This window comes from Piliocolobus tephrosceles, chromosome 1 (genome assembly GCF_002776525.5).
Source record: "Piliocolobus tephrosceles isolate RC106 chromosome 1, ASM277652v3, whole genome shotgun sequence".
Classification (NCBI taxonomy): domain Eukaryota; kingdom Metazoa; phylum Chordata; class Mammalia; order Primates; family Cercopithecidae; genus Piliocolobus; species Piliocolobus tephrosceles.
The window spans coordinates 109,453,820-109,474,361 of record NC_045434.1 but is presented as its reverse complement, the minus strand read 5'-3'; the positions used below and the strand labels follow the sequence as shown (position 1 = coordinate 109,474,361).

Sequence of the window (20,542 nt, the reverse complement as noted above, 5' to 3'; positions counted from 1 at the left end):
AAGGGAACCAGCATTAATTGTTTGGCCCTCAAAGATGTTAAAGAAAATTGAAGAGAAAAATCTCTTTTTCTTGCCCCTGTATTCCTCTGCTTCACCTGACATGATTCTGCTCTTCTCAGACTCTTTAGCAGAGGACCTGGCTCCTACTGGGCAGGCAGACTGTTGGTATCCTCCCTGTTTTCCTCTCTACTCTTCAGGAACAGCATGAAACAGCAGCCCCGCTATCCCATCCTAGTGATCTACCATATCGTATTGAGAAGGCTTAGTGGGGACTCTTCCTTAATCCACCCCCATCTGTTAGCTGCCAGTGTTCCCACCAGGATCCCATCATCAGACCTCTTGTGGGTGAGAGGAAGGGCACAGGCCACACTTCTGTAGCCCCTGTCATCCTTGCCCTTAGCATCACTAATGTCTCTAGTTGCACAGGTTGGGGAGTTTGACGCAGCCACCAGGATCAAGGGAACTCTAAGCATGCAGCCTTCTCAATGGAAAGTAGGACTTGGAATAGTGTACTAGGCACTGGGACCTACCTGTCTTCCTTGGAGAGGGGATACATATACATGGAGAAATTTAAAGAAGATATTTGATCCTTATACTCCCAGCAGGGTCCTGAAGCCTAGGTCAGAAGCTTTGGAATTATTTGGGCCCTTGAAATCACTGACATAAAGCCTAACTGGGATATGAATTTTATCTTCTGGAATATGAATTAACAGATGCTTGAAACTTCAGAGCAGGAATTCTAACATCTGCTTAAGTCATTCTGGCCCATTGCTTAACTATGATAACTCAGCTCCCTAGGCCAGTTGTATGGTGTGGGAGTGCAAGTGGAGGCCTTGGGCCAGGACAGGGAGGTGATCTGGGTGGTGATACTAGCTTTGGCACCTCTGCTCAGGGAGCTGAGGCTATGCAGGGATTTCAGTTGCAGTTACTCCATTTGGAAGAACCTCTGTTGCTTCTTTTTTAATGCCTATCTGCCCATCCCCCACTCCCCACTTGCCTACCTCTTCTACACAAATGACTATACTCCTGCTGCCTTATTGGCAGCTCAATCCCTGGTAGGGAGACAATGCCTGGAGTGTGGCCAGTAGTGGAGCCGGAGGCATGGAAGGCGCTGAACACCCAGCTCTCAACTTCCTTCCCCATTGCCCTGCCCTGACCCTCCCTCCATAATCACAATGATGGGAGGAGAATGTAGCAGACTCAGTGTCCCCAGTGGGGCCACCAGCATAGCAAGTTAGAAAACGTCTTTGGGTAGGGTAAATCTGGGACCAGATGATGTTGCTAAAAGGACAAGGAGATGAACCCGGCCAGGAAGACGAGTGGAAAGGGATCGAGGAAGAAAGGGAAAAAACGTGGAGGATAGGGTAAAGGTGACTTCCTCTGGAATGGAAATTGGGACCCACTTGGGATTGAGTAGAGGTAGGAAGTGGCTGTGATCATCTGAAGGGCCTGAGTTCTGGATAGCCAATAATAGCATGACAATGGGGACAGGGAGCTGAGTGGAGGGGTGAGGATGAAGGCTCACCAGACGGCCTACATTAAGATAGAATTAGCCTGGGAAACTAGGGTGGAGAAGCCAGAGCACCAGGCCAGGGACAAAGGGGACTGCCCAACAGCTTGGAGAGGGTGCTGGGGACAGAGAGTTTTCCTGCTCTCTTGAAAGTGACTGGCCACAGCTCCCCTTCTTCTGGAGAATGGGCTGAGGACAAGAGTGAAAAATGGGCTTTAGGAGGCAGCTAAGGAGGCCTTGACTGCTGGTCTTCCCTGAAGCAGGAGATGGGCTCAGCCCAGGGCTCAGTTTGAGAAGTGGAGGTCACATGGGAACCCTGTGCTCAGTACTAGAGGTACAGAAATGAATAATGAGTATTTGCCACCCAGGAGGTACAACAACGTAGAGGGGAAGACAAACATGCACAGAAGTAACTTAGAAAATAAGTACCGGCGGTGGGGGAACTGGATTCCTCAGGAAACAGCATATGCAAAGACCTAGTGGCATGAAAAGAACCCAAGCTTGGCACACTCGGCCCATCACCTTGGAGGGTAAAGTGGGTGGGATCTAATGGGGCAGGACTGGGCTAGACACCAGGGAAGACAGGAAACAGGATGAAGTGACAGGAGCTCGCAGACAGATCCCGCATTCACTCCTCTGTCCTTCAGACCCTGAGCAGAAGGCGGCGGTGGGGCAGGCGGGGCTCAAGTAGAAGCATGGGAAGGGGTCCAAGTGGAAGCTCAAGGCAAGGCAGGGGGAAAGCAAGGGAACCACAGGAAAACAAAACTTGATTCTTCCTTTGGATGAGGACAGCTTCCCCTGCAAACCAGCAGCCCCCAGGCAGCCTCAGATGGGCTCCTGAGCCACCCTTCCCTGGCCAGTTGAAGGAAGCTGGGGTTATCACATTCAGAGTGGAGAAGACTCAAAAAGGGGCAAGGCAGACAGCCCAGAGCCAGGTCGTGGTGGGTAGAACCAGAGAGAGTGGGGGTGTAGAGCTCACAGGAGCTGGTTTTTGGCAGTGTTTCTGGTTATGTCCCTGTAAAGGGTCAGCATCTTGAGGGACATGCCCAGAGGGGCATATAGGTGAACAGGTTCTGTGAGTAGAAGCCAGGGACTGTGTGCAGCTGTGGCCTGAAGCCAGGCATAGAATTCTGCTCTTTCTCCTCAGACAAAGATGCAAGGAAAAGGGAAAGCATATGGTGATTGTCATGGTCCCCTTGTCAAATGAGTATTGCCCCAAACTGTGTTCAGGGACACGCTGCTCTTCAGTGTCCTCTCCGACCAGGAACACAGAGGCACTTTCAGGGGACAGTGTGTGTGTGTTTGGTGGCGGGGACGAGGAGGACTCCAGTGGGAGAGAAGAGTGTAAGAATGCAGGGACTTTGTTTCGGGGACATTGGCAAAGCCGACTTGATTGTGGTGCCCATGCATGTGCTTGTGTGCTCCAGAGCTGGGGTATGTAGATCTGGGGCTTAGAGGGGGTGGCCAGAGTGATATGTCAGGACTCACTGAAGGGGAGAGAGCCAGGAAGCAAGTCCTCTGTCAAATCCCGAGGGAATCTGGAAGAGCGGCTTCATCATACTGTTTATTTTAGGGGTTGGGTGGAGGAGGCAGAAGGAAGGCAAGGGACATCCTAATAATCATACTAAGGGGATGACTGCAGTTTGAGCTTCTTACCCCCTAGGCCTTTCTGGCTCAGTTACCCTTTCTCTGGCAGCACCAGCCTGAGCCCTGAGACCTCTCATGAAGGCGGGCTTCACAGATTCCTCCATCTCATCAGGAGGGAATGGATTTTAGGAGGACAGCCACAGCACCTTTAGGCCATTAGTTTCCAGGGTGGCTGGAGGGCAGGAGGAAGGCAGCGATGTGGGGGCTGGAGGGGACTCTGGCAACTAGGGCTTTAGAGAGCAGAAAGAACAGACCAGAGGCTTCTCAAAACCACTAGGACTTGGCACTTTCGACTCTTTACCCCTTGCCAAGAATTTGAGGTCCTTAAGGGTTGACTGTGAGGGGCAGCTAGGGTGTAGTGGGTGGGAATGTTTCCTAGAGCAGGTCCTTAGGCCGTCGGGTCCTCAAGCACCTTTTCTCCAGCTCAGCCCTTCCCCACCTCCACACCCCCCGCCTCCCCAGTGCATGTCATCGTTTGGGGAACAGTGTAAATTTGCCATTTAGCAAATAGCCCATCTGGGTGGGTAGTATTTTTACAGTGTACAAAAACATGTCACCTATTGTCTTCTCTGATCCTTGCTACAATCCTGTGAGAGATTAAATCAATATAAATGTTTTGACAGAAGAAACCAACGCTCAGAGAAAGCGTTTTTTTTTTAAAGCACTTCTGCCTTGGGTCACATGGTTAGTGCCTCTACTAAGGGGATGGGTAGTCCAGTATCTGCTGAGCTTCCACTTTGTTCCAGGCAGTGCTTGGACCATAGGTGCATTATGTCCTCTAAATCTCACAGCAGCCCCACATTATCACCTTTCACAGATGAGAAACGTGAGGTTCAGAGAGGTCAAGCAACATGCTCAAGCTTCCACAGTGACAGAGAGGGCTCTCCAATCTTAACTCCAAGTCTAGTGCTCATACCGTGGTGCTGGCAGAAGTGCCTTACTGCACTGGATGGGGAAGGCACCTGAGGTGGGTTCTGGCTGCTCTGGAGAAGGTGGGGACAGGCTGTGCTCTTGCTCTTGTCCAGGCCACGTAGGAAACGATGGTGTGACTTGGAAAAGTCCCAAGGCCCCGGGGAGGAGGTGAGGATGTGGAGAGGACACAGCAACCTTCCCTGGGGCAAGTTTGGGTTCAGAGATCACCCTAAGGGGTGGGGCACAGGGGAAGTGTCTGATGGGGAGGGAAAAGAGAGGTCCCAGGCCTGAAAGGTTGGGAAGAGAAAGGGAGGAGGGAGACCAGGCAGGCCCCACTAGCCATGCCCAGCAGGGACTCTTTTCTGTTCCCTGGGCCACAAAGAAGCAGGTGGAACTCTCCACAGATACCTGGGCCAATCAGCTGGCCCTTGTACCTGCCGGGGAAGTGGGCCACGTGCAGGGTGGGGTTACATGTCAGAGAGGGTATTAAATGAGCTTCTAGCTTATTTGCATGTCCTAATTAACCACAAAGTGCCCCCCCCCAAGGAAGAATTAAGCTGTCTGATTTCTCTCTGCTTGCTTCCACTATCTCCTCCACATGCACACTGCTTCCCTCTCCCTACACCTTCTTGTATACTTAGGCCCTAGGCATTCACATTCACCTCTTCCCTCCACTACAGTAAAATACAGCCTCTGTCATTGCCGTGGCAGGTGTCCAGGGAGAAGGGAAAAGTAAGTCTCCTCCAGTGGACAGTCAGCATGCCATTTATGATCCATGCAGGACCATGGATAATATGGGAGGACACATTTTGCTCTTGTTCCTCTTGATTTGGCTTTGGAACCGATAGGGACAATTAGTGGGACCGTCTGAAAAGCACAAGATTGCAAGTCAGTTGGAACGGATTCAATCCCAGTTCCACCACTATGTGACCCTGGACAAGTTGCTTAACTTCTCTGAGCCTGTCCATGTAAAACAAGAGCAACCGCTTTCGGTGTGTAGTGAGAAGGAAATAACAGAGGGGAAGGTGCTGGCACCTGTAAATCAAGTTGACAGCAAGTGTTGCTTCCGAATTTTTTGTTCTGGCCCAAGTGGAAATAAGTTTTCAGTCCCCTGAGTCTCTTCTGACTAACCAATGGTTCAAAGTCTGCTTATTTTCCACTGCATCCGTTTGAGAGCAGGAGTTGGGTCCTTTTCATTGCTCTGTTCTTAGTTTTCTATAACAACGCCTGGTGTTGGGAGGTGTTCATAAAGTTTTGTTCCGTTTATCCAAACCACTGTGACCCGTCCACGAAACAGGTGAATTGTAGACGAATGTCCAAGAAGTACCTTGGTTTCCCATAGACTCATTCCAGACTTGGAGCTGGTGTCATCTTGAATAATATGCTAGTTGGCTTCTCCACCAGCCAGCAGCCCATGGCCTCCTCCTCTCATGATTCAGTAGGTGGAATCTTCACATGCACTTTGTATGCGCGTGCACGGGCACACACACACACACACACACACACACACACTACCACCACCTCCACCATCTCCACCTCCAAAGGCAGCCACAGCAAACGTTCCCTCACTCAAAACTGAAATGTTAGTATTCTCTGGGAAGACACAAAGGATTTGCAAGGGCTGGCTCTGCCAGAATGGGCTTGCTCAGTTGGCAAACTCCAGGTAGAAAAGTAGCAAGAAAAGGACAGGGGTTTTGGAGCCAGATAACCCAACCCTCTGTTTAGATCTCTGTCCTTTCCTTTGCTAGCAGCCTAATCTGGGCAGTTTACATGACCCCTAATAACCTCCATAGATGTGTCTGGAGAACAATGCCTTCTAGGGTCATTCTAAGTTTGAAAGATGTGCACACTACCTGACAGATAGTGAGTGCTCAACAAAACCCAAAAAGCATGAGCGCCTTCCTCCCTCCTGTAGCTCCCCCACCAAAAATGAAACATCTTACCATTTGCATAGGATTTGAGGGTGACCCTAACCACCGTGGCTGCACCCCCATAACCCCATCTTGAGCTCTGCCCCTCTCTCCACTCTCCCCAGGGATCCAGGAAGCAAGTAGAAGAGCTTTTTCTTACTGTTTTGCCTCTCCAACTGGCTGTTAATGCTTTGAGGGTGGGAAGGCATCCTGCCCATAATTGCAGCTGTCACACCCCATCAGGCGGAGGGACAATTGGTGGGAGGCAGAGAGGGGCAGTGGGAGGGTATGCCCTCCTGGCTTGCTCAGCCCAAGAGAAGATCCACATTGTCTTTTCCCAGCCAGTGAGTGTTCCCTGCTGGAGTGGGAGGGACAGTGGCTTCCCAGGGTGGTCCTAGGCGGCCCTCCTGGGCCACGTGCCCAGAGCGGCTTTAGAAAAACTGGAGCTGAGCTGCTGCCTTGTCCTTCCCCGCTCCGTCTGGCCACCTCTAGGTGAGGAGGGAACAGGAGGCCTGGGGCTGCTGCATCTAGTGAGGAGGAGGCCACGGAATGGAGCTAGGAATTTTAAAATCAAGTGGCTATTTCTTCTGGGTTCACCTTTACCTCACTGGTGAATTGACTGTTCTCTGACCCAGGTGGGAGTTAAGTGCAGGAGACAGGCTGTGGGGTGCGGGATGCTAAGAACTGTTTTTTTTGTTGTTGTTGTTGTTTTTGTTTTTTAGACAGTTTTGCTCTGTTAGCCAGGCTGGAGTGCAGTGGCACGATCTCGGCTCATTGCAACCTCCCTCTCCCGGGCTCAAGCAATTCTCCTGCCTCAGCCTCCCGAGTAGCTGGGTTTACAGGCGTGTGCCACCACGTCTGGCTAATTTTTACATTTTTTAAAGTAAAGACGGGGTTTCACCATGTTGGCCAGGCTGATCTTGAACTCCTGACCTCAGGTAATCCGCCTGCCTCGGCCTCCCAAAGTGCTGGGATTACAGGCGTGAGCCACTGCGCCCGGCCTGCAGGGCGCTACGAACTGTTGGGGAGGAGTGTGTAACTCCAGGGTCCAGCTTCCACTCTGCAGTCAGGCCTAGGCTGTTCTGCCTCCTGGCTGCAGTTGTTCTTGGACAGGTAGCGTATCTAGGCTTGTTTCCTTATCTGGAAAATGGGATCACACCTGCCTGCCTCGCTCACTTTCAAATGAGGCCATTGGAGATGAACAGGCATTCAAATGGTCCAATGCTATGTCTACATCCTTCCTCCCATGTGCATGGGGGAGTGTCTAGGGCTTCCCCGGCTGTTCCTTACACACTGTACTCCTTATTTAGCTCATTTTCTCAGGGTCCAGGTATGGACTGAAACCTCCAAGGCAGGAAGGGATGACTGGTCGGGTTTTGCCTCACTGCTGCTCCAGTCCCAGGAGGCCTGGGGTTCAGTCCCTGTGCCTAGAGCAATGTCTTGCCAAAGAAGCCAACAGAAGGTTGGGAGAGCCAAAGACAGGTCTTTATTCGGGGGCCTATCTGGGAAACCTGATGCTTCAGGGCTCTTTTCCATACAGAATGTTCAACGGAGGTCTTTGGGGGCAGTGGAGATGTCAGAGGGATTTCTGATCTCCTCCCCTGCCCTCACCTACTGTCACCTCCAGCCCCAAAGTGTGTGCATGCCAGACACACACACAGACACACACACACACACACACACACACACACACAGCTTGCTCTCCAGCTACTTTTACTTGCTCCACCAGCCAGCCCCCAAGACAGCCTCTCCCAAGCACATTCCCTTCAGCCCTGAGCCAAGAGCTCTGGCTTCTCCCTGCTTTCTGAGGGAAAGGAACTTGGAGTTGGGCTTTCGAGAGCCATACCGCCCACCCTCCCTCCTCCCCAGGGGCCCAGCACTGGGACCTGGCCCTTTCAGGTTCAGTCAACTTTCTGCCTCTAGGATTCAGACCCAAACAGCTGTGTTAATATCAAAGCCTGAGGGTGAGGGCTCCAGGGCCTTGGGGCAGCTCGTGGGGGGATTCTCCCCTCGCCTGTGCTCCCCGGTACCTGGGAAGGGGAAATGTCCAGAGCCCTTGGAAAGGCTCCGCTTCTTGACTTTCTGTAAGCGGCCGGTTCGGGGCTCAGGGACCATGGGTGTCACCCAGCCTGGTTTCTCCTTCAGCAGCCGGTCACGGTCAGGCCGCACACTACGCAAGAACTTCTTAAAGATGTTTGCTGTCAGGGCAAACCTACGGCCCAGCTCCTGGGGCTGGCCTTTCTCTCGTTTGGGTTCACGTGCCCCCCCCGTCTCACCCTTCTCCCCACCCTTCTCCAGTTCTGGCAAGTCTAGCCAGTTGCCCACCAGGTCAGCAAAAACGTTGTCCCCTAACACCAGAGGCTGTCGATTCCGGCCCCGGGACATCAACGTGGAGGTCCAGTCATCCGGTTCCACTTGCTCTGGCCCCTGCTGAGCACAGCTTTGATGTGGCTGTGTCCTGGGCAGGGGAGCTAAATCCCTTCCACAGACACTCCTATGGGATGGAAATTTGGTGCTGCTGCCAAGAGAAGGTTGACCAGAGGGGGAACAGACTGTGGGCCTGGCAGGACCCCTGCCACCCTCCCAACAAGGGTGCTCGTGCTGGGTCCTGGGACCTTCAGGGCTGCCTGGTGCAGGACCCCCTCCAGAGATCTCCAGCTGTTCCAGTGCTGTCTGCACCTGGAGAAGCTTCAGTTCTTGCAGTGCACCCATCATGCAGTTCATCTGATCCTGTAAGCCATCACCCACCTCCTTCATGGACATCTGCGAGGGAGAGAGAAAGCATGGGGCCTATGAGCCACAGGGGGCAGCAGTGCCTCTCCCAGCCCTGAACCTAGGTCCCCCACCGAAACACGCACTTCCAGCGTCATCCAGCCTGCCACCAGCCCCATCTCTCTATAGCCTAGTGCAGTGCAGATCAGTGCTGGCTAAAGGAAATAATAATGGTAGCTAACTAGCTAAGGCAGGCACTGTCCTGAGAAGGCTACCCCAACCCCGTACAGACACACACACACACACACACACACCCCACACACATATTTCATCTCCCCAACTACCCTATGAGGTAGTGACTAGTACTGTTCCCATTTCACAGGTAATTTGCCCAAGATAAGGTAGTAAGAGGTGGGGCTGAGATCAGCCTGAAGTGCACACAGTTGTAGTGGCCATCCTCATCCTTTTTTGAGTCTGAGCCCTCTTCCTCCCTGGGCCTCCCTGAAATGATAGTGATGATGGTGGAAAAAACAATTTGTGAGAATCTGCTTTGTAACAAGAATTGTGCTAAGGACTCTATGTGCTTCATCTCATTTCATCTTTATATATAGATCCTTTAAGGTTGCTATTTTCTCTTTTTAACAAATGAGTAAGCTGGAAGGGGTGAAGTAACTTACGTAACGTCACACAGCTCATAGAGCTGGGACTCAAACACGGTACTGTCCCACTCCAGATGCTGTAGTCCTAACTACCAAATACAGGTTGAGCATCCCTACTCCAAAAATCTGAAAGCCAAAATGCTCCAAAATCCAAAACTTTTTGAGACACAACATGACCGAAAGTGGCAAATTCTACCCTGACATCATGTGGTAAGTGGTAGCCAAAACACAGTCCAAATTCTTTCATGCACAATATTTATTTAAAATATTGTATAAAACTACCTTTGGATTATGTGTATAAGATGTATATGAAACATAAATTTCATATTTAGACTTGGGTCCCATCCCTAAGGTATCTTCTTATACATCCCTAAGATGTTATATATATGCAAATATTCCAAAGTCCAAAATCCAAAACACTTCTGGCCCTAAGCATTTCAGATAAGGAATACCCAAACCTATACTACCTCGAGACTCGAGATGGCTGGGCAGTGGAGCTAGCCTTTTTTTTTTTTTTTTTTGGAGACAGTGTCTTGCTGTTTGCTGGGCTGGAGCACAGTGGTGGCTACTCTCAGACACAATCATAGTAGACGGCAGCCTCTAACTCCTGGCCTCAAGTAGTCCTCTGGCCTCAGCCTCCTGAGTAGCTGGGACCATAGGTGTGTGCTACCTGCACCCAGAGCTGGACTTTAAGGCTACTCTGTCCTCTACAGGACAGTGAAGAAGGGCTGAAAAGGGCATTAGGAGACAAGGAAGAGCTCAGATTCCCCAAGAGAAAGGGTAGGCCTGGGGTTTCCTGCAATTGCTGTTCACATCTGACTGGTCAGAAGGGAGACAAGGAGGCCAGGAAACTCCTGTTTGCTGAAAACCCAGTGCTTCTCAGCCTGCCTCTCCCTGCCAAACACCTGTCCTCTCTCAGCTGTTCTCAGACTTGGCTTCAACACTCTTCCTGCCTTCTCAGCCCAGTTGGCTCTGCTGCCCTGGCCAAGCCAGAGTGGGATGCTGGGGGCCAATTCTCCCAGCCCCTTTGTGGGTGTCTAAGGCCTGAGTCCCGGCTGCCAGCTGGAAGGGGCTGAGAGATTGACTTGGGTGAGGGCCGAATTTGGAGGCTGCATGGGGGCGGGGGGACTGTGTCTGATAACATTCACAAGGTTCCCAGTTCCTGGGCCCAAGCTGCCTTGGTCCTGCCAGCTCCCTCCCCAGCTCCTGATCAAGTTACCAAAAGCAAACCTCCTGTGCAGGGACCGTCTGTTCTTAAGCCCCCCAGAGACCCACGGGATCATCTTACCTCCCAAGCTTGTCTTAATGCATAGTGCTAAACACAGAAGGTTGAGGGATCGGAAGGGCAGGCACAGAGGCTTTGCAGGGCTGGGCTGCAGCTGACCCTCTCAGGCTTCTGGGTCAAATCCTCCCCCGCCAACCCTGGCCCTGGTGGGGATGGGAGATTCCAGCCAGGCTCTCAAAAAGCCAGCAGAAGCAACACTAAAGAACAGTGGAGGGCTGACTGCCCTTGAGGGCAAGGAGGCCTTTGCTGGGGCATGGAGATTGCCCATGCTGTATGCACTTTCCCCAAGACAGGCAAGAAGAAATGGCAGTTTCAGGCCCTGACAGCCCTGGGATTTACCAGAGTTTACACCATTTGAGTGGCGGTGGTGGCAGCAGCAGCAAGGAACACGGAGCCTGTGGGACAGATACACATGTTGACAGCCCCTCTCTCTGGCTTCTTTGCTTCTACTCTCCTGACCCCTTCCTTTTGGAAGCACTCAGCTATAGCTACTAAGACCTAGAGCAGAGTCAGAGGAGACTCTAAGCCCCAAACCAAACTCAGCTCCTCCCTTGCAAGCTGCTGCTTCTGACTTCCCTATTCTCTCCCTTCCTCCAATACCACTTTCCTTGTCTTCCCTACCTAGAGCCTCAGTCATTTTTGGCTTCTGCATTCAACTACCCCTGCTGCTGTCCAATTTACTCATGTTGGATTTTTCCTCCCACAAATGTCACATCTTTCCTTCCATCCTCAGGAATGCTGCAGAAGCCTCCTAGACGGCTTCCGAACCGCCAGACACACGAGCACCTGATCAGTCTTCCCAGCACACATCTTCTGTCATCTTCATGGCTCTCCAATGCCCAGACTCAAATCCAAACTATTTGGTCCTGCAGTCAAGATCCTCCAGGACAGAATTTCAACTTTCAGTTCCACGCATATCCCTACTCCCCGAGACATACCCCCCATGCTGTTAGAAATCTTCTGTGATATTTAATATGCTCTTCCCTGTAGTCCTGCCATTTATGTACTCACCCCATGTCCTCTATGCGTTTAAATGCTCAGTCCCTTGTGAAATATGTATTGAGTATCTACTCCTTGAGGACAGGGGCTGAGATCTATACATCAGTATGTCAGCCCAGAACCTCACTAGCACCTGGCACTTGCTACATACCCATAAAACATATATGGAATACCACTGACCACCCCAGATCACCCTCCAGGCTGCTTGCTACCCTCAGATAGTAACTCACTACACAGGGAGAAAGAGCCAGGGCTGCTTCCCAAGGCTTCGTTTCATCCAGAGGCAAGGAGTCTGACCTGGCAGGCTTCCTTCCAGAAGGCTAAACCCAGCCCAGGTCGGAGGTAGAGGGAGGAATGAACTGACCCCATTCAATCTCTTCCAGTGTGGAAAAATCCAGAGGAAATAATGCTGACATTTTGCACAGTTTTCCAGTGAGAATGAATGTGTGGGTATGCATGAATTCAAGCTGCCCATAAAACAGAGGCCCTATGTAAGTAAGCAAGTGCTGAAACTGCACCCATCTGCAAAATAATATTCTGTATTGGTTAAGAACTTGGGTTCTGGAGACAATGGAACAAAAGTTCAAATCTCAGCTCTGCCATGTAGTAGCTGTGTGACCTGGGCAAGTTATTTACATTCTGTTTTTCAGTTTCTCCATTCTCCTTTTTTTTTTTGAGACGGAGTCTTGCCCTGTTGCCCAGGCTGGAGTGCAGTGGCACAATCTCGGCTCACCACAACTTCCGCCTCCTGGGTTCAAGCAATCCTCCCACCTCAGCCTCCCAAGTAGCTGGGACTACAGGCACAGGCCAGCATACCCAGCTAACTTTTTTGTATTTTTTGTAGAGACAGGGTTTCATCATGTTGCCTAGGCTGGTCTCAATCTTCTGGACTCAAGCCATCCTCCCACGTCAGCCTCTCAAAGTGCTCGGCTAACAGGCGTAAGTTACCGCACCCGGCCAAATTTCTCCATTCTTTAAAATGGGAATAAGAGTTTCTGCCTCATAAGCTATTGTGCAGATTAGGTGAGGTAATGTGTATCTCTGCATGAAACCAAGACAGCATTAGGTGAATTCTGGCTGTTAATTTAAGACTTCCCATGTACTTCCACAACATTTCTTCCTTGGTGAAACTTAGCACATAGTAATGACAGGATTCCGTTCCTTATATCTGGTCTAATCAAGGAGAAGCACAAGGAGAAGGTCCTGTGTTTCAGAGGCTGGGGAGAGAAGGAAGGGAAGTCTTGGCACCCTCCTGCCCACTCCCAGCCGCGCTCAGCCCAGCCACATCCAGGGTGCCGACACTGAAGGGCAAGAAGGCATCTGAGAGAGGAATGAGAAGGGAAGGAGGAGTTGGGGGAACCTGGGAGGACCAGGGCAGTGGTGGGGCAGGAGTGTCAGCTGGGTCCTGACTAAGAGAGGAGCCGGCAGAACAGCCTTTCCTGACTGACCCCAGGGGATGCCGTCACCCAAGGAGGAAGAGTCGGAAGCCAAGCTTGGGATCTGCCTTCTTCTTCCAGAGCTTGGGACCCTCTCAGGTCCCCGGGCTTCCCTTGCCCCAGGACCAAAAGGGGGAAAAAAGGGGGTAGTAAGGAGGGTAGAGGAAAGGAGAGGGGCCAGCTCAGATAGACAAAATCTCGAGCAAACATGAGTAGCTCTAAATCCATCTCCAGGCTGCAGGGTGCGGAGTTCCTCTGGAGCCTCTTAATGTCTTGGAGCCTCAGGTTCTTCCTCAGAACAGGCACCAAATCATACCCAACTTGCTCTCAGGGGCAGCTGGGAGACTTCACAAGAAGGTCGACCTGGTCCTGATTAGTTTGAGTGGGAATGGATCCAACAGCCACCTCCTTTTAACCCACCCCTGTCTCTCTCTCTCTTTCTCTCTCTCTCTCTCTCACACACACACACACATACACACATACACATACACAGAGAGAGAGAGAGAGAGAACCAACCTGCTCCACCATCAAAGGTAAAACCCTTAATAACCATATTCCAATGAAGATTGTGGGAATCCCTTCTGTGAAAAGCCAGGAAAGGTCTTCTCACCAGCTCCTTGCCTCCACACCACCCCACAGTCCCTCTCCCACCCTCAGCGTCTCCGGAAGTCTGCATGTCAAACTTCAGTCTCCGTGGCTGCAGTTGAAACCAGCCCCTGGGTTCCTCACTGTATGAGAGCTGTAGCACGACAGGCACCCTCCTGGTGTTTGTGAAGGGCCCCACACTCATCTGGAGACCTGACTTACTCGGCCACATGACATTTGGGCAAAATCGCCCACCTTTTGGGCCTGGGGTTCTGAACCTCCGATGAAAACTCCTGGTGTCAGCACTAGCCCTCTTCTCTGCACTGCCTGATCCCCACAGCTAAACTCTGAGGCCAGGCAGGTGGAGTTATCCCCACGTAATGGATTAGGGAACCAGGGGGCTGGGAGGTCCATCTTCTCCCTCGGCGTTTCCCAGCATTCTTCCCCACACCTCCTTCATGATTTTCACCGTATCTACACAGGTCCTCGTCTCCATGAACACATCTCTTATCTGTTTATGTAAATAGTGTACTTATGAAGGAACTCGTGTGAAGTGTTTACACTTGCCATAGACAGATGGCACCTATCAACACACATCTTAAACCGAAAGCTCTCCTGGAGCATCGCCTCCATCATCTTGAGCACCACCAGTGGTTCCTGGGGTCTTGAGGCTTATTAGTGAGAGACCTGGGACCCCAAGGCTGGCTTTCGCACTCCAGGCCAACGAGCTTTCCATGTCATCATAACCCCTGACCTCTTAGTCTCCTGGGATTGTTGTGAGAAGAAACCAGGGCAGCCAGCAGGAAGCGCAAAGGGCAGTTACCACCAGGTGGGGAGGAAGAACGTGAAGTCATCCTTTTGAGGGACTCCGAGGCCTCCCTTTCACTGAGTCATCTGAAGAGGGAAGAGGAACTGCCTGCCTGGGGTTAGAGGGGAAGATGCGGTTCAGAAGCAGATCCCACCGTCCTGGACTTCCAGCCCTGAGCCCCACAGAGGTTGTGTGGGGTCAGCTGGCCATGGATAGCACCCTCCCCCGGGGCCCTGTTGGGGCCCTTTGTGGTGAGGGAGGAGCAGGGACGGGAAAATGTGACGCCAGCATCCTCGGCTCCCTTCCCAGTCCCTCCCCTGGGCCCCGACTGATCCCGCAGCTGTGCCGTCCTTCCATCCATCTCACGCCCTCTCCCAGCTCAGCCAGAATCCTTTGACACAGGCTCCAGCTTTGCCCATGAGCCTGGCTGTGTGCCCTGCCTCACTTCCCCCACCCCATTACTCACAAGATCCCCACAAAGTTCCTTTCAGCCCCTGGGGAAGCTAGGAGGAGGCTGAGGGCCGGAAATGGGAAAAGTCCCGCTTGTGCCAAGTGGCCCATTCTCCAGCTCAGTGAATAGGGACCTTCACAGCCCCTCACACTTGGCTGGAACTCTCAACAGGAAGGTAAAGTGGAAACTGTGCCAAGAGCTGTAGGAGGGAGGAGGGTAAAGAAAGGAGGAAGTGAGGGCTGTGAAATGGATGGACCCACTTTCCCAACAGAACCATCTATGGGGGTCACATGCTCAGGCAAGGGGCAGACAGATGGAGAGGGGATTCCAATGCTGCCTCCTCCTGGAGCTTGCCTTAGTCTCCGCAAGCCCTCTTCCCTCTGACCAGCTTTAGCTCCTCTCCATTGCAGTCAATCAACTTCCTCGAACATCCAAGGGACCTCAGGAAGTTACCTTCTTTTTTTCCTTTCTGGTTCAGGCCTTCAGTATCTCTTGCCTGACTCTTGTCATAACCTTCTAACTCATCCTCCTGCCTCAATTTCCTCCCTCCCTCCACCTCCACCTCTACCCCTATCACCTTCTGGATCCCAGGGCTGCTCTCCAATGCATATAGAAAAGGCCAGACTCTTTAGCATGACATCCAGAGTGTGTCCACGACAGCTCTTTCAGCACTGTTGCCCACTCTTTCTCTGCATTTTACCCTATGCTCTAGGCAAACTCCAGCTGCTCTTCAGACATCCCCACCGCTTCAGCTTCTGTACCTTTTGCTCATGTTGTTTCATTATCTGCCTGGATTGCTGTTCTCCTCCTGTGAGTGTCCCTATGTATCCCTCAAAGTCTAGTTCTTAATGCTACCTCTTCCAAGACATGAAGCTTTCTCTAATCTCCCATTTGGAGTTCACTTCCCTCCCTCAGAGCACTGAACCTGTGCTTGTTATATAACACAATTCCTCTATTTCTGCCCCAGAGGTCTGCATACATGTACCGGTTGAGAACATAAGCTCTGCAATCAGACTGGCGGGATTTGAATCCTGGCTCCTCCGCTTACCAGCTCTATGACTTTAACCAAGTGACTTAACCTTCCCATGTCTTTTTTGACTCATTCATAAAGTGAGAATAATGAAAGTACAACTTCTTAGTGTTGTTTTGGCAATTAAATGGCATCATAAATTATATGTCTGGCATATCAATGTTAACATCAAGTAATATTATTATTATATCTTCTATTAAACTGTGTGTTCCCTGAAGACAGGATCTGTGTCTGTTTGTTTGTAATGATAGTGCCAGTGCCCAGTAAATGCCCTAAACACAGTATGAACTCAATAACATGTTCTGAGCATGAATGACTCTTACGCAAAACACTCTGATCAATCCATCATCAACAGTTTACCAAGTGCCTACGACACATCAGACACTGTGCTACATGTGAAGGACGTACAGTTAGTGAGGCACTTAAATTGTCATTTGATCTTCACAGTAGCCGTATAAAGTACGTATTTTAAACCCTCATTTTAGAGATGAGAAAACCAAGGCACAGAGAGGTTAAGTAATATGTTAAGGTCACACAGGGCCATGATTTGAGTTGAAGTTGGTCTGACCCCAAATCTTATACTCTGCATTCTTCCCAATGACCACACTGCCTAACTAGTCACATAGTCATCTTTCCCCAGCATTAAACATCAAAGAAGATGCATTATGAGATCCTTTGCAAAAGCTTTTTTCTGCCTTAGGAAATTTGCCTTTTTGCCCCAAGATCTGAAGGCTGTTCCTACTGTATCTTCTCCATTTCCTACTTTTCTTCTCCTTATTTTGCCTTTAGGCCCCAGTCCTTACCCATTTGCCAGAAACCCCTGAACTTGTGGCCACTAAAAGCTAGAGAACTGCTTCCCCATGCCTCAGCTACGACAGACATTCTCAGAGATGGCCTCCTGCAACCTCTCCCTCCTCCAGGAAGCCTTCCCAGCCTGGCTGTACTTCATGAGCTCTGATCACTCAGCCTTTACGCACTCTATTTGTTCTACACCGATCTGAACTCATGAGGGATGCCCTGTGAGCATCATACATCTGCCTCATCTGTGTGCCTGTGTCTACCCCACTTATTGGCAGCCCACAAGGGAGCTGTGTGTACGGAACAGCTGGTCCCAAGGCCTGTGTTCAGGCAGGGCCCCTCTTTGGCGGCTGGGGGGAGAAAAGAGATGTGTTCCCTGCTGAGCTGTTGCAGCTCCAAGCCCTCATTCTAATGAAGAAGTGTGTCAGCTGCTGCTACTTCTCCTGCCACATTTCATCCCTGAAACCCAATCCCCTTCCCTTTCCAGGCAGAAGGAAAGGGCCTGCTCTCTACTTATCAACTCATTGAGCCAGGATCCCCAAACCCTCAGCCTTCTCCCAGTGCTCACCTGTTACAATGACATTTTCTGCTTCAGGGAATTGGGAAGTTCCACTACTTTGGTTTTCAGAAACACACTCTTCTTGTCTAGATTTTCTGGGCCAAGGACAGGGGTAGGATGCAGGAGGGGAGCATAGAACACCCTTGACAAAGATAATTTCACAACCTGTTAATGTTTTGTTTTCCAGCAGGTTTATCCCACAGTGTCTGCAGAGTGTGTGATTCTTGAGAGAAATTTACTGAAATAAATGAACATAGAACTTGACCAGTATTACAGGAGGCCATGCCTGTGTAAACATGAACTACGGGCAGAGCCAGGGTAGCAAGGGAGATCCTGCCTGGGATGGGCCATTTGCAGTGCAAAAGCTCCCTAGCTCATGACAGAAACCAACTGCATTCCTTTCCCACCCCACTGCAGACCTAGGGTATTAAGTCAACACCCTTCTATCCTAGTCACAAGAAAGATGCATTGAATTCAATCCCTACTGTCCCTGGGCAAGGCAGCCAAAGGGCTGACCCTGGGCTAATTCAGCTCTAGTTTCCCTATTGCTACTGTTGGGGATACTAAGGCACTGAGATTTGGCCCAGCTACCTAAGCACTGAACTGAGGTGTCAGGGAGCGAGTGACACTCTACTAGCTCTGTCTGTCCTTCTGCTCTGTCTCATCTCTGAGCAGGCTGGCATTGGGGAGGGGGCGGAGCACCATGGGGGGTAGTGCAGAGCTCTCCCATCTGAGTGTCATTCTGGGATCCAGGCCAGGCATTTGGCTTCCTCTCCAAGAGAGTCAAAGGCTGAAGCTGCTCAGACAAAGGGCCAAATGAAAGCTAATGGGGCGCTCAGTGACTTCAGCCTCTCCCTTTCCTCCTCCCAGGCATTGGGGGCTCAAGTCCTTGGCAGGAGAGGGTGCAAATCAAGATGTGAAGCTCAGCTCAGTGCAGATTCCTAGTTGCCTTTTTTATTCTCCTGGCATCCGTAGTCTCTGTCTTCCTCCCCTCACCACCTCCCACCTAGAGTGCTGTAAAAAATGCAAATCAGCAGGATTTAAAAATTCAAGCCCATGCCAGGAACACCCACAAACCCTCCATTAAGGCAGATCCTGAGGTGGGTGGTGTAGTCCCCAATTCAAAGCACAAAAAGGAGGATTCTATTAGAGTCTTTTCTCAGCATGGGTCTTGGACCTCAGACATTATCTGTGATGACCTTGAGCTTGCTTTCTGGTACTGCACACATAAATGGGAAAAAATGAGAATTGTGTATGTGTACGTGTGGGCTGGGGCCAGCCATCCCAATCTGGCATGAGAAGCATGTGCAAACGACTATGGGAAGGAGCATGGTGTAGTAAGTTCAGAAGAACAGCAATGAATACTCCTGTCTCTCAAGAAGTATCTCACTGAGTCAGTAACTTTTGCATCTGAGTGTCACCACAGAAAGGGCTCCAGGAGGAAGGACTAGAGAGAGAAATGATCGTTGATGTGAGCAGGCAGACCCTGGAGTAGGTCTGACAGGAAGAGTGGCAGGGTGACTTGGTCAGGAAGCATCAGTGAGAACACCTGCAGTTTCAAACTCTGCCCCCCACCCCCAGAGCTGGCCCCTAACACACTGCCAATTTCCTTCCCAAGCAGGAAGAGTGTAGCCTTTGCAGGCAGAGTGGGAAAGGCTGTCACAGAATCGGGAGAGCCATAAGCTGGCCCTTTCTAGATGCAGGTCTGCTGTTGTGTGGCCTGGGTGCCCCTGGCTCTGGAAAGTAAGAAGAAAGAGGAGAGCAGAAAAGTGAGACTGAGAAGAGTGGACTCCAAGAGAGACAAACTAAAAGAGATAAAAAGAGACGAAGGCAAAGACACAACAGAGCCTGGTGGAAGGAGAGATGGGCAAAGCAGAGATGGGGCTGTATGTGCATAACATTTGCCTGAATTCCGGTGGGTGAAGGAATAAGAAAGATGGCAGGTGGCGTGGGGGCGGGGGCAGTGGTATATGAAGCCAGGGAGAATCAACCTGGCTCTCCCTAACACAGCTTTAGCGGACACCACTCTCCCGACTTCGGTGATTTCCACCCTCCCCAGACTGAGTTACTTCCCCCCCTCCCTGCACCCCGGGGCCTCCGAACGCTCCCTGCGCACTCCCCAAGCCCAGACCTGACATCTGGCTGGGCCTCCGCAGCTCCCGCTCGCGATCTGCCAGGCAGAGCCCCTCCTCCAGCGCAGGGCCCTCCCCCGCCTTTCCAGCTGCCAGCCCCCTCCCTGCTGGCAGACAAGCCCAGGCAGACAGCCGGCCAAGCCTGCCCCCGCAGCCGCGCCAGCTCTGCCAAGCCCAGCAGAGCTGGGGGCCCAGGGTGGTACCAGCTCCCCTCGAGCTAGCAGTCTCGCTGACCTCGTGCCTGGGCAGGGATCAGGCCCCAGCACCCTCCTCCTCCCCGCGCCCCGCCCGCCGGCGCGCTCCAGGCCGGCCTGCGCAGCCCAGCACCCGGGCGCCGGCGTCCCGCTCCCCAGACCTTCGCTCCCGCTCTTTCCGCGTTGGCGGTGCGGGGGCCCCACTGCGTCCGAGTGCCTGGCCGTCTCTGGGCGTGCACTGTTTTCTCCCTGGGGTTCTCTGTGTCACATTTCAGCCTGGTTGGCTTGCTCCCTCTGTCTCTGTCACTTGTTCTTGTCTCATCACAAATCTTTGCTCAAAGTTTCTTCGTGGCCCCCTTTCCTGAGGACAAGCCCGGCTCTCTGCCTGCCGGCCCGCGTCCTCTCCTCTCTTCCCTGGCCCTCCTCCGCCCTGCTTACGTACCGGCCCCCCGGGTACCCGGGCGGGGGACCAGGTGCCCGTCGGGGCGGAGCAGTCCTCCCTGCCCGGGAGCCAGCTTCGCTCTTACCAGCTCCTGTTTGAGGCGACGCAGATAGCAGTCCATTTCCCTGCTCTCCATCGTCATGCGCCCATTTGTCGGGTTCGGTTCAAACAGAGAGTGCCCGGGTGGGACCCCGGCCCCACTGGAAACTGTGCGCCGGGCGGGCTCCCCGCCCCTGCGTCCGTAGCGCTCGCAGCGCCGAGCTGAGCCTGCGCTGCGAGCCCGGGACTTAGAGCCGCTTCCCCCGCGGGTGGCAGCGCGCGGTCGGTGCTGGGGGCGGAGGGAAAAGTGGGACAGCCAATGAGAATTCAGGGGGGCTGTCTTCAGCCAATGGGCAGGGCGGCCGGGGGGCCGGGCTGGGCGGTCGAGGCCGACCCTACCGCGGTGTCTGCACAGGACCCGGGCGCAGCTACTG

General features: G+C 52.1%; 2 protein-coding genes across 3 annotated transcripts in view; one reads left to right on the top strand and one right to left on the bottom strand.

The window, feature by feature from the left end:
* Positions 1-11,608, top strand: part of RAP1A (RAP1A, member of RAS oncogene family) — a 103,337-nt gene extending 91,729 nt beyond the window's left edge. Inside the window, exon 8 of the mRNA XM_023232642.1 lies at positions 11,369-11,608. The gene's annotated coding sequence lies outside the window, so the exon portion shown is untranslated. The remainder of the gene's footprint in view (positions 1-11,368) is intronic.
* INKA2 (inka box actin regulator 2) lies at positions 3,059-20,387 on the bottom strand. Of its 2 annotated transcripts, none has more exons than XM_023232639.1 (2): positions 20,155-20,387; positions 3,059-8,742 (listed from the first exon to the last, which is right to left on the bottom strand). In XM_023232639.1, the coding sequence occupies exons 1-2, from the start codon at positions 20,209-20,211 to the stop codon at positions 7,906-7,908; spliced, it is 894 nt and encodes a 297-aa protein (XP_023088407.1). In that variant the 5' UTR covers positions 20,212-20,387; the 3' UTR covers positions 3,059-7,905. The 2 variants fall into 2 exon arrangements, with proteins under 2 accessions (XP_023088407.1, XP_023088408.1); XM_023232640.2 differs by lacking the exon at positions 20,155-20,387 and adding an exon at positions 11,257-12,264 and having other exon boundaries at positions 7,443-8,742.
* Between the last annotated feature and the right edge of the window lie 155 nt (positions 20,388-20,542).

Coding starts and splice junctions, on each gene's coding strand:
- INKA2 (XM_023232639.1), bottom strand. CDS start 20,211: ATGACGATGGAGAGCAGGGAAATGGACTGCTATCTGCGTCGCCTCAAA. Junction 8,743..20,154: donor GTCGCCTCAAACAGGAGCTG/GTAAGAGCGAAG, acceptor TCTCCCTCGCAG/ATGTCCATGAAGGAGGTGGG.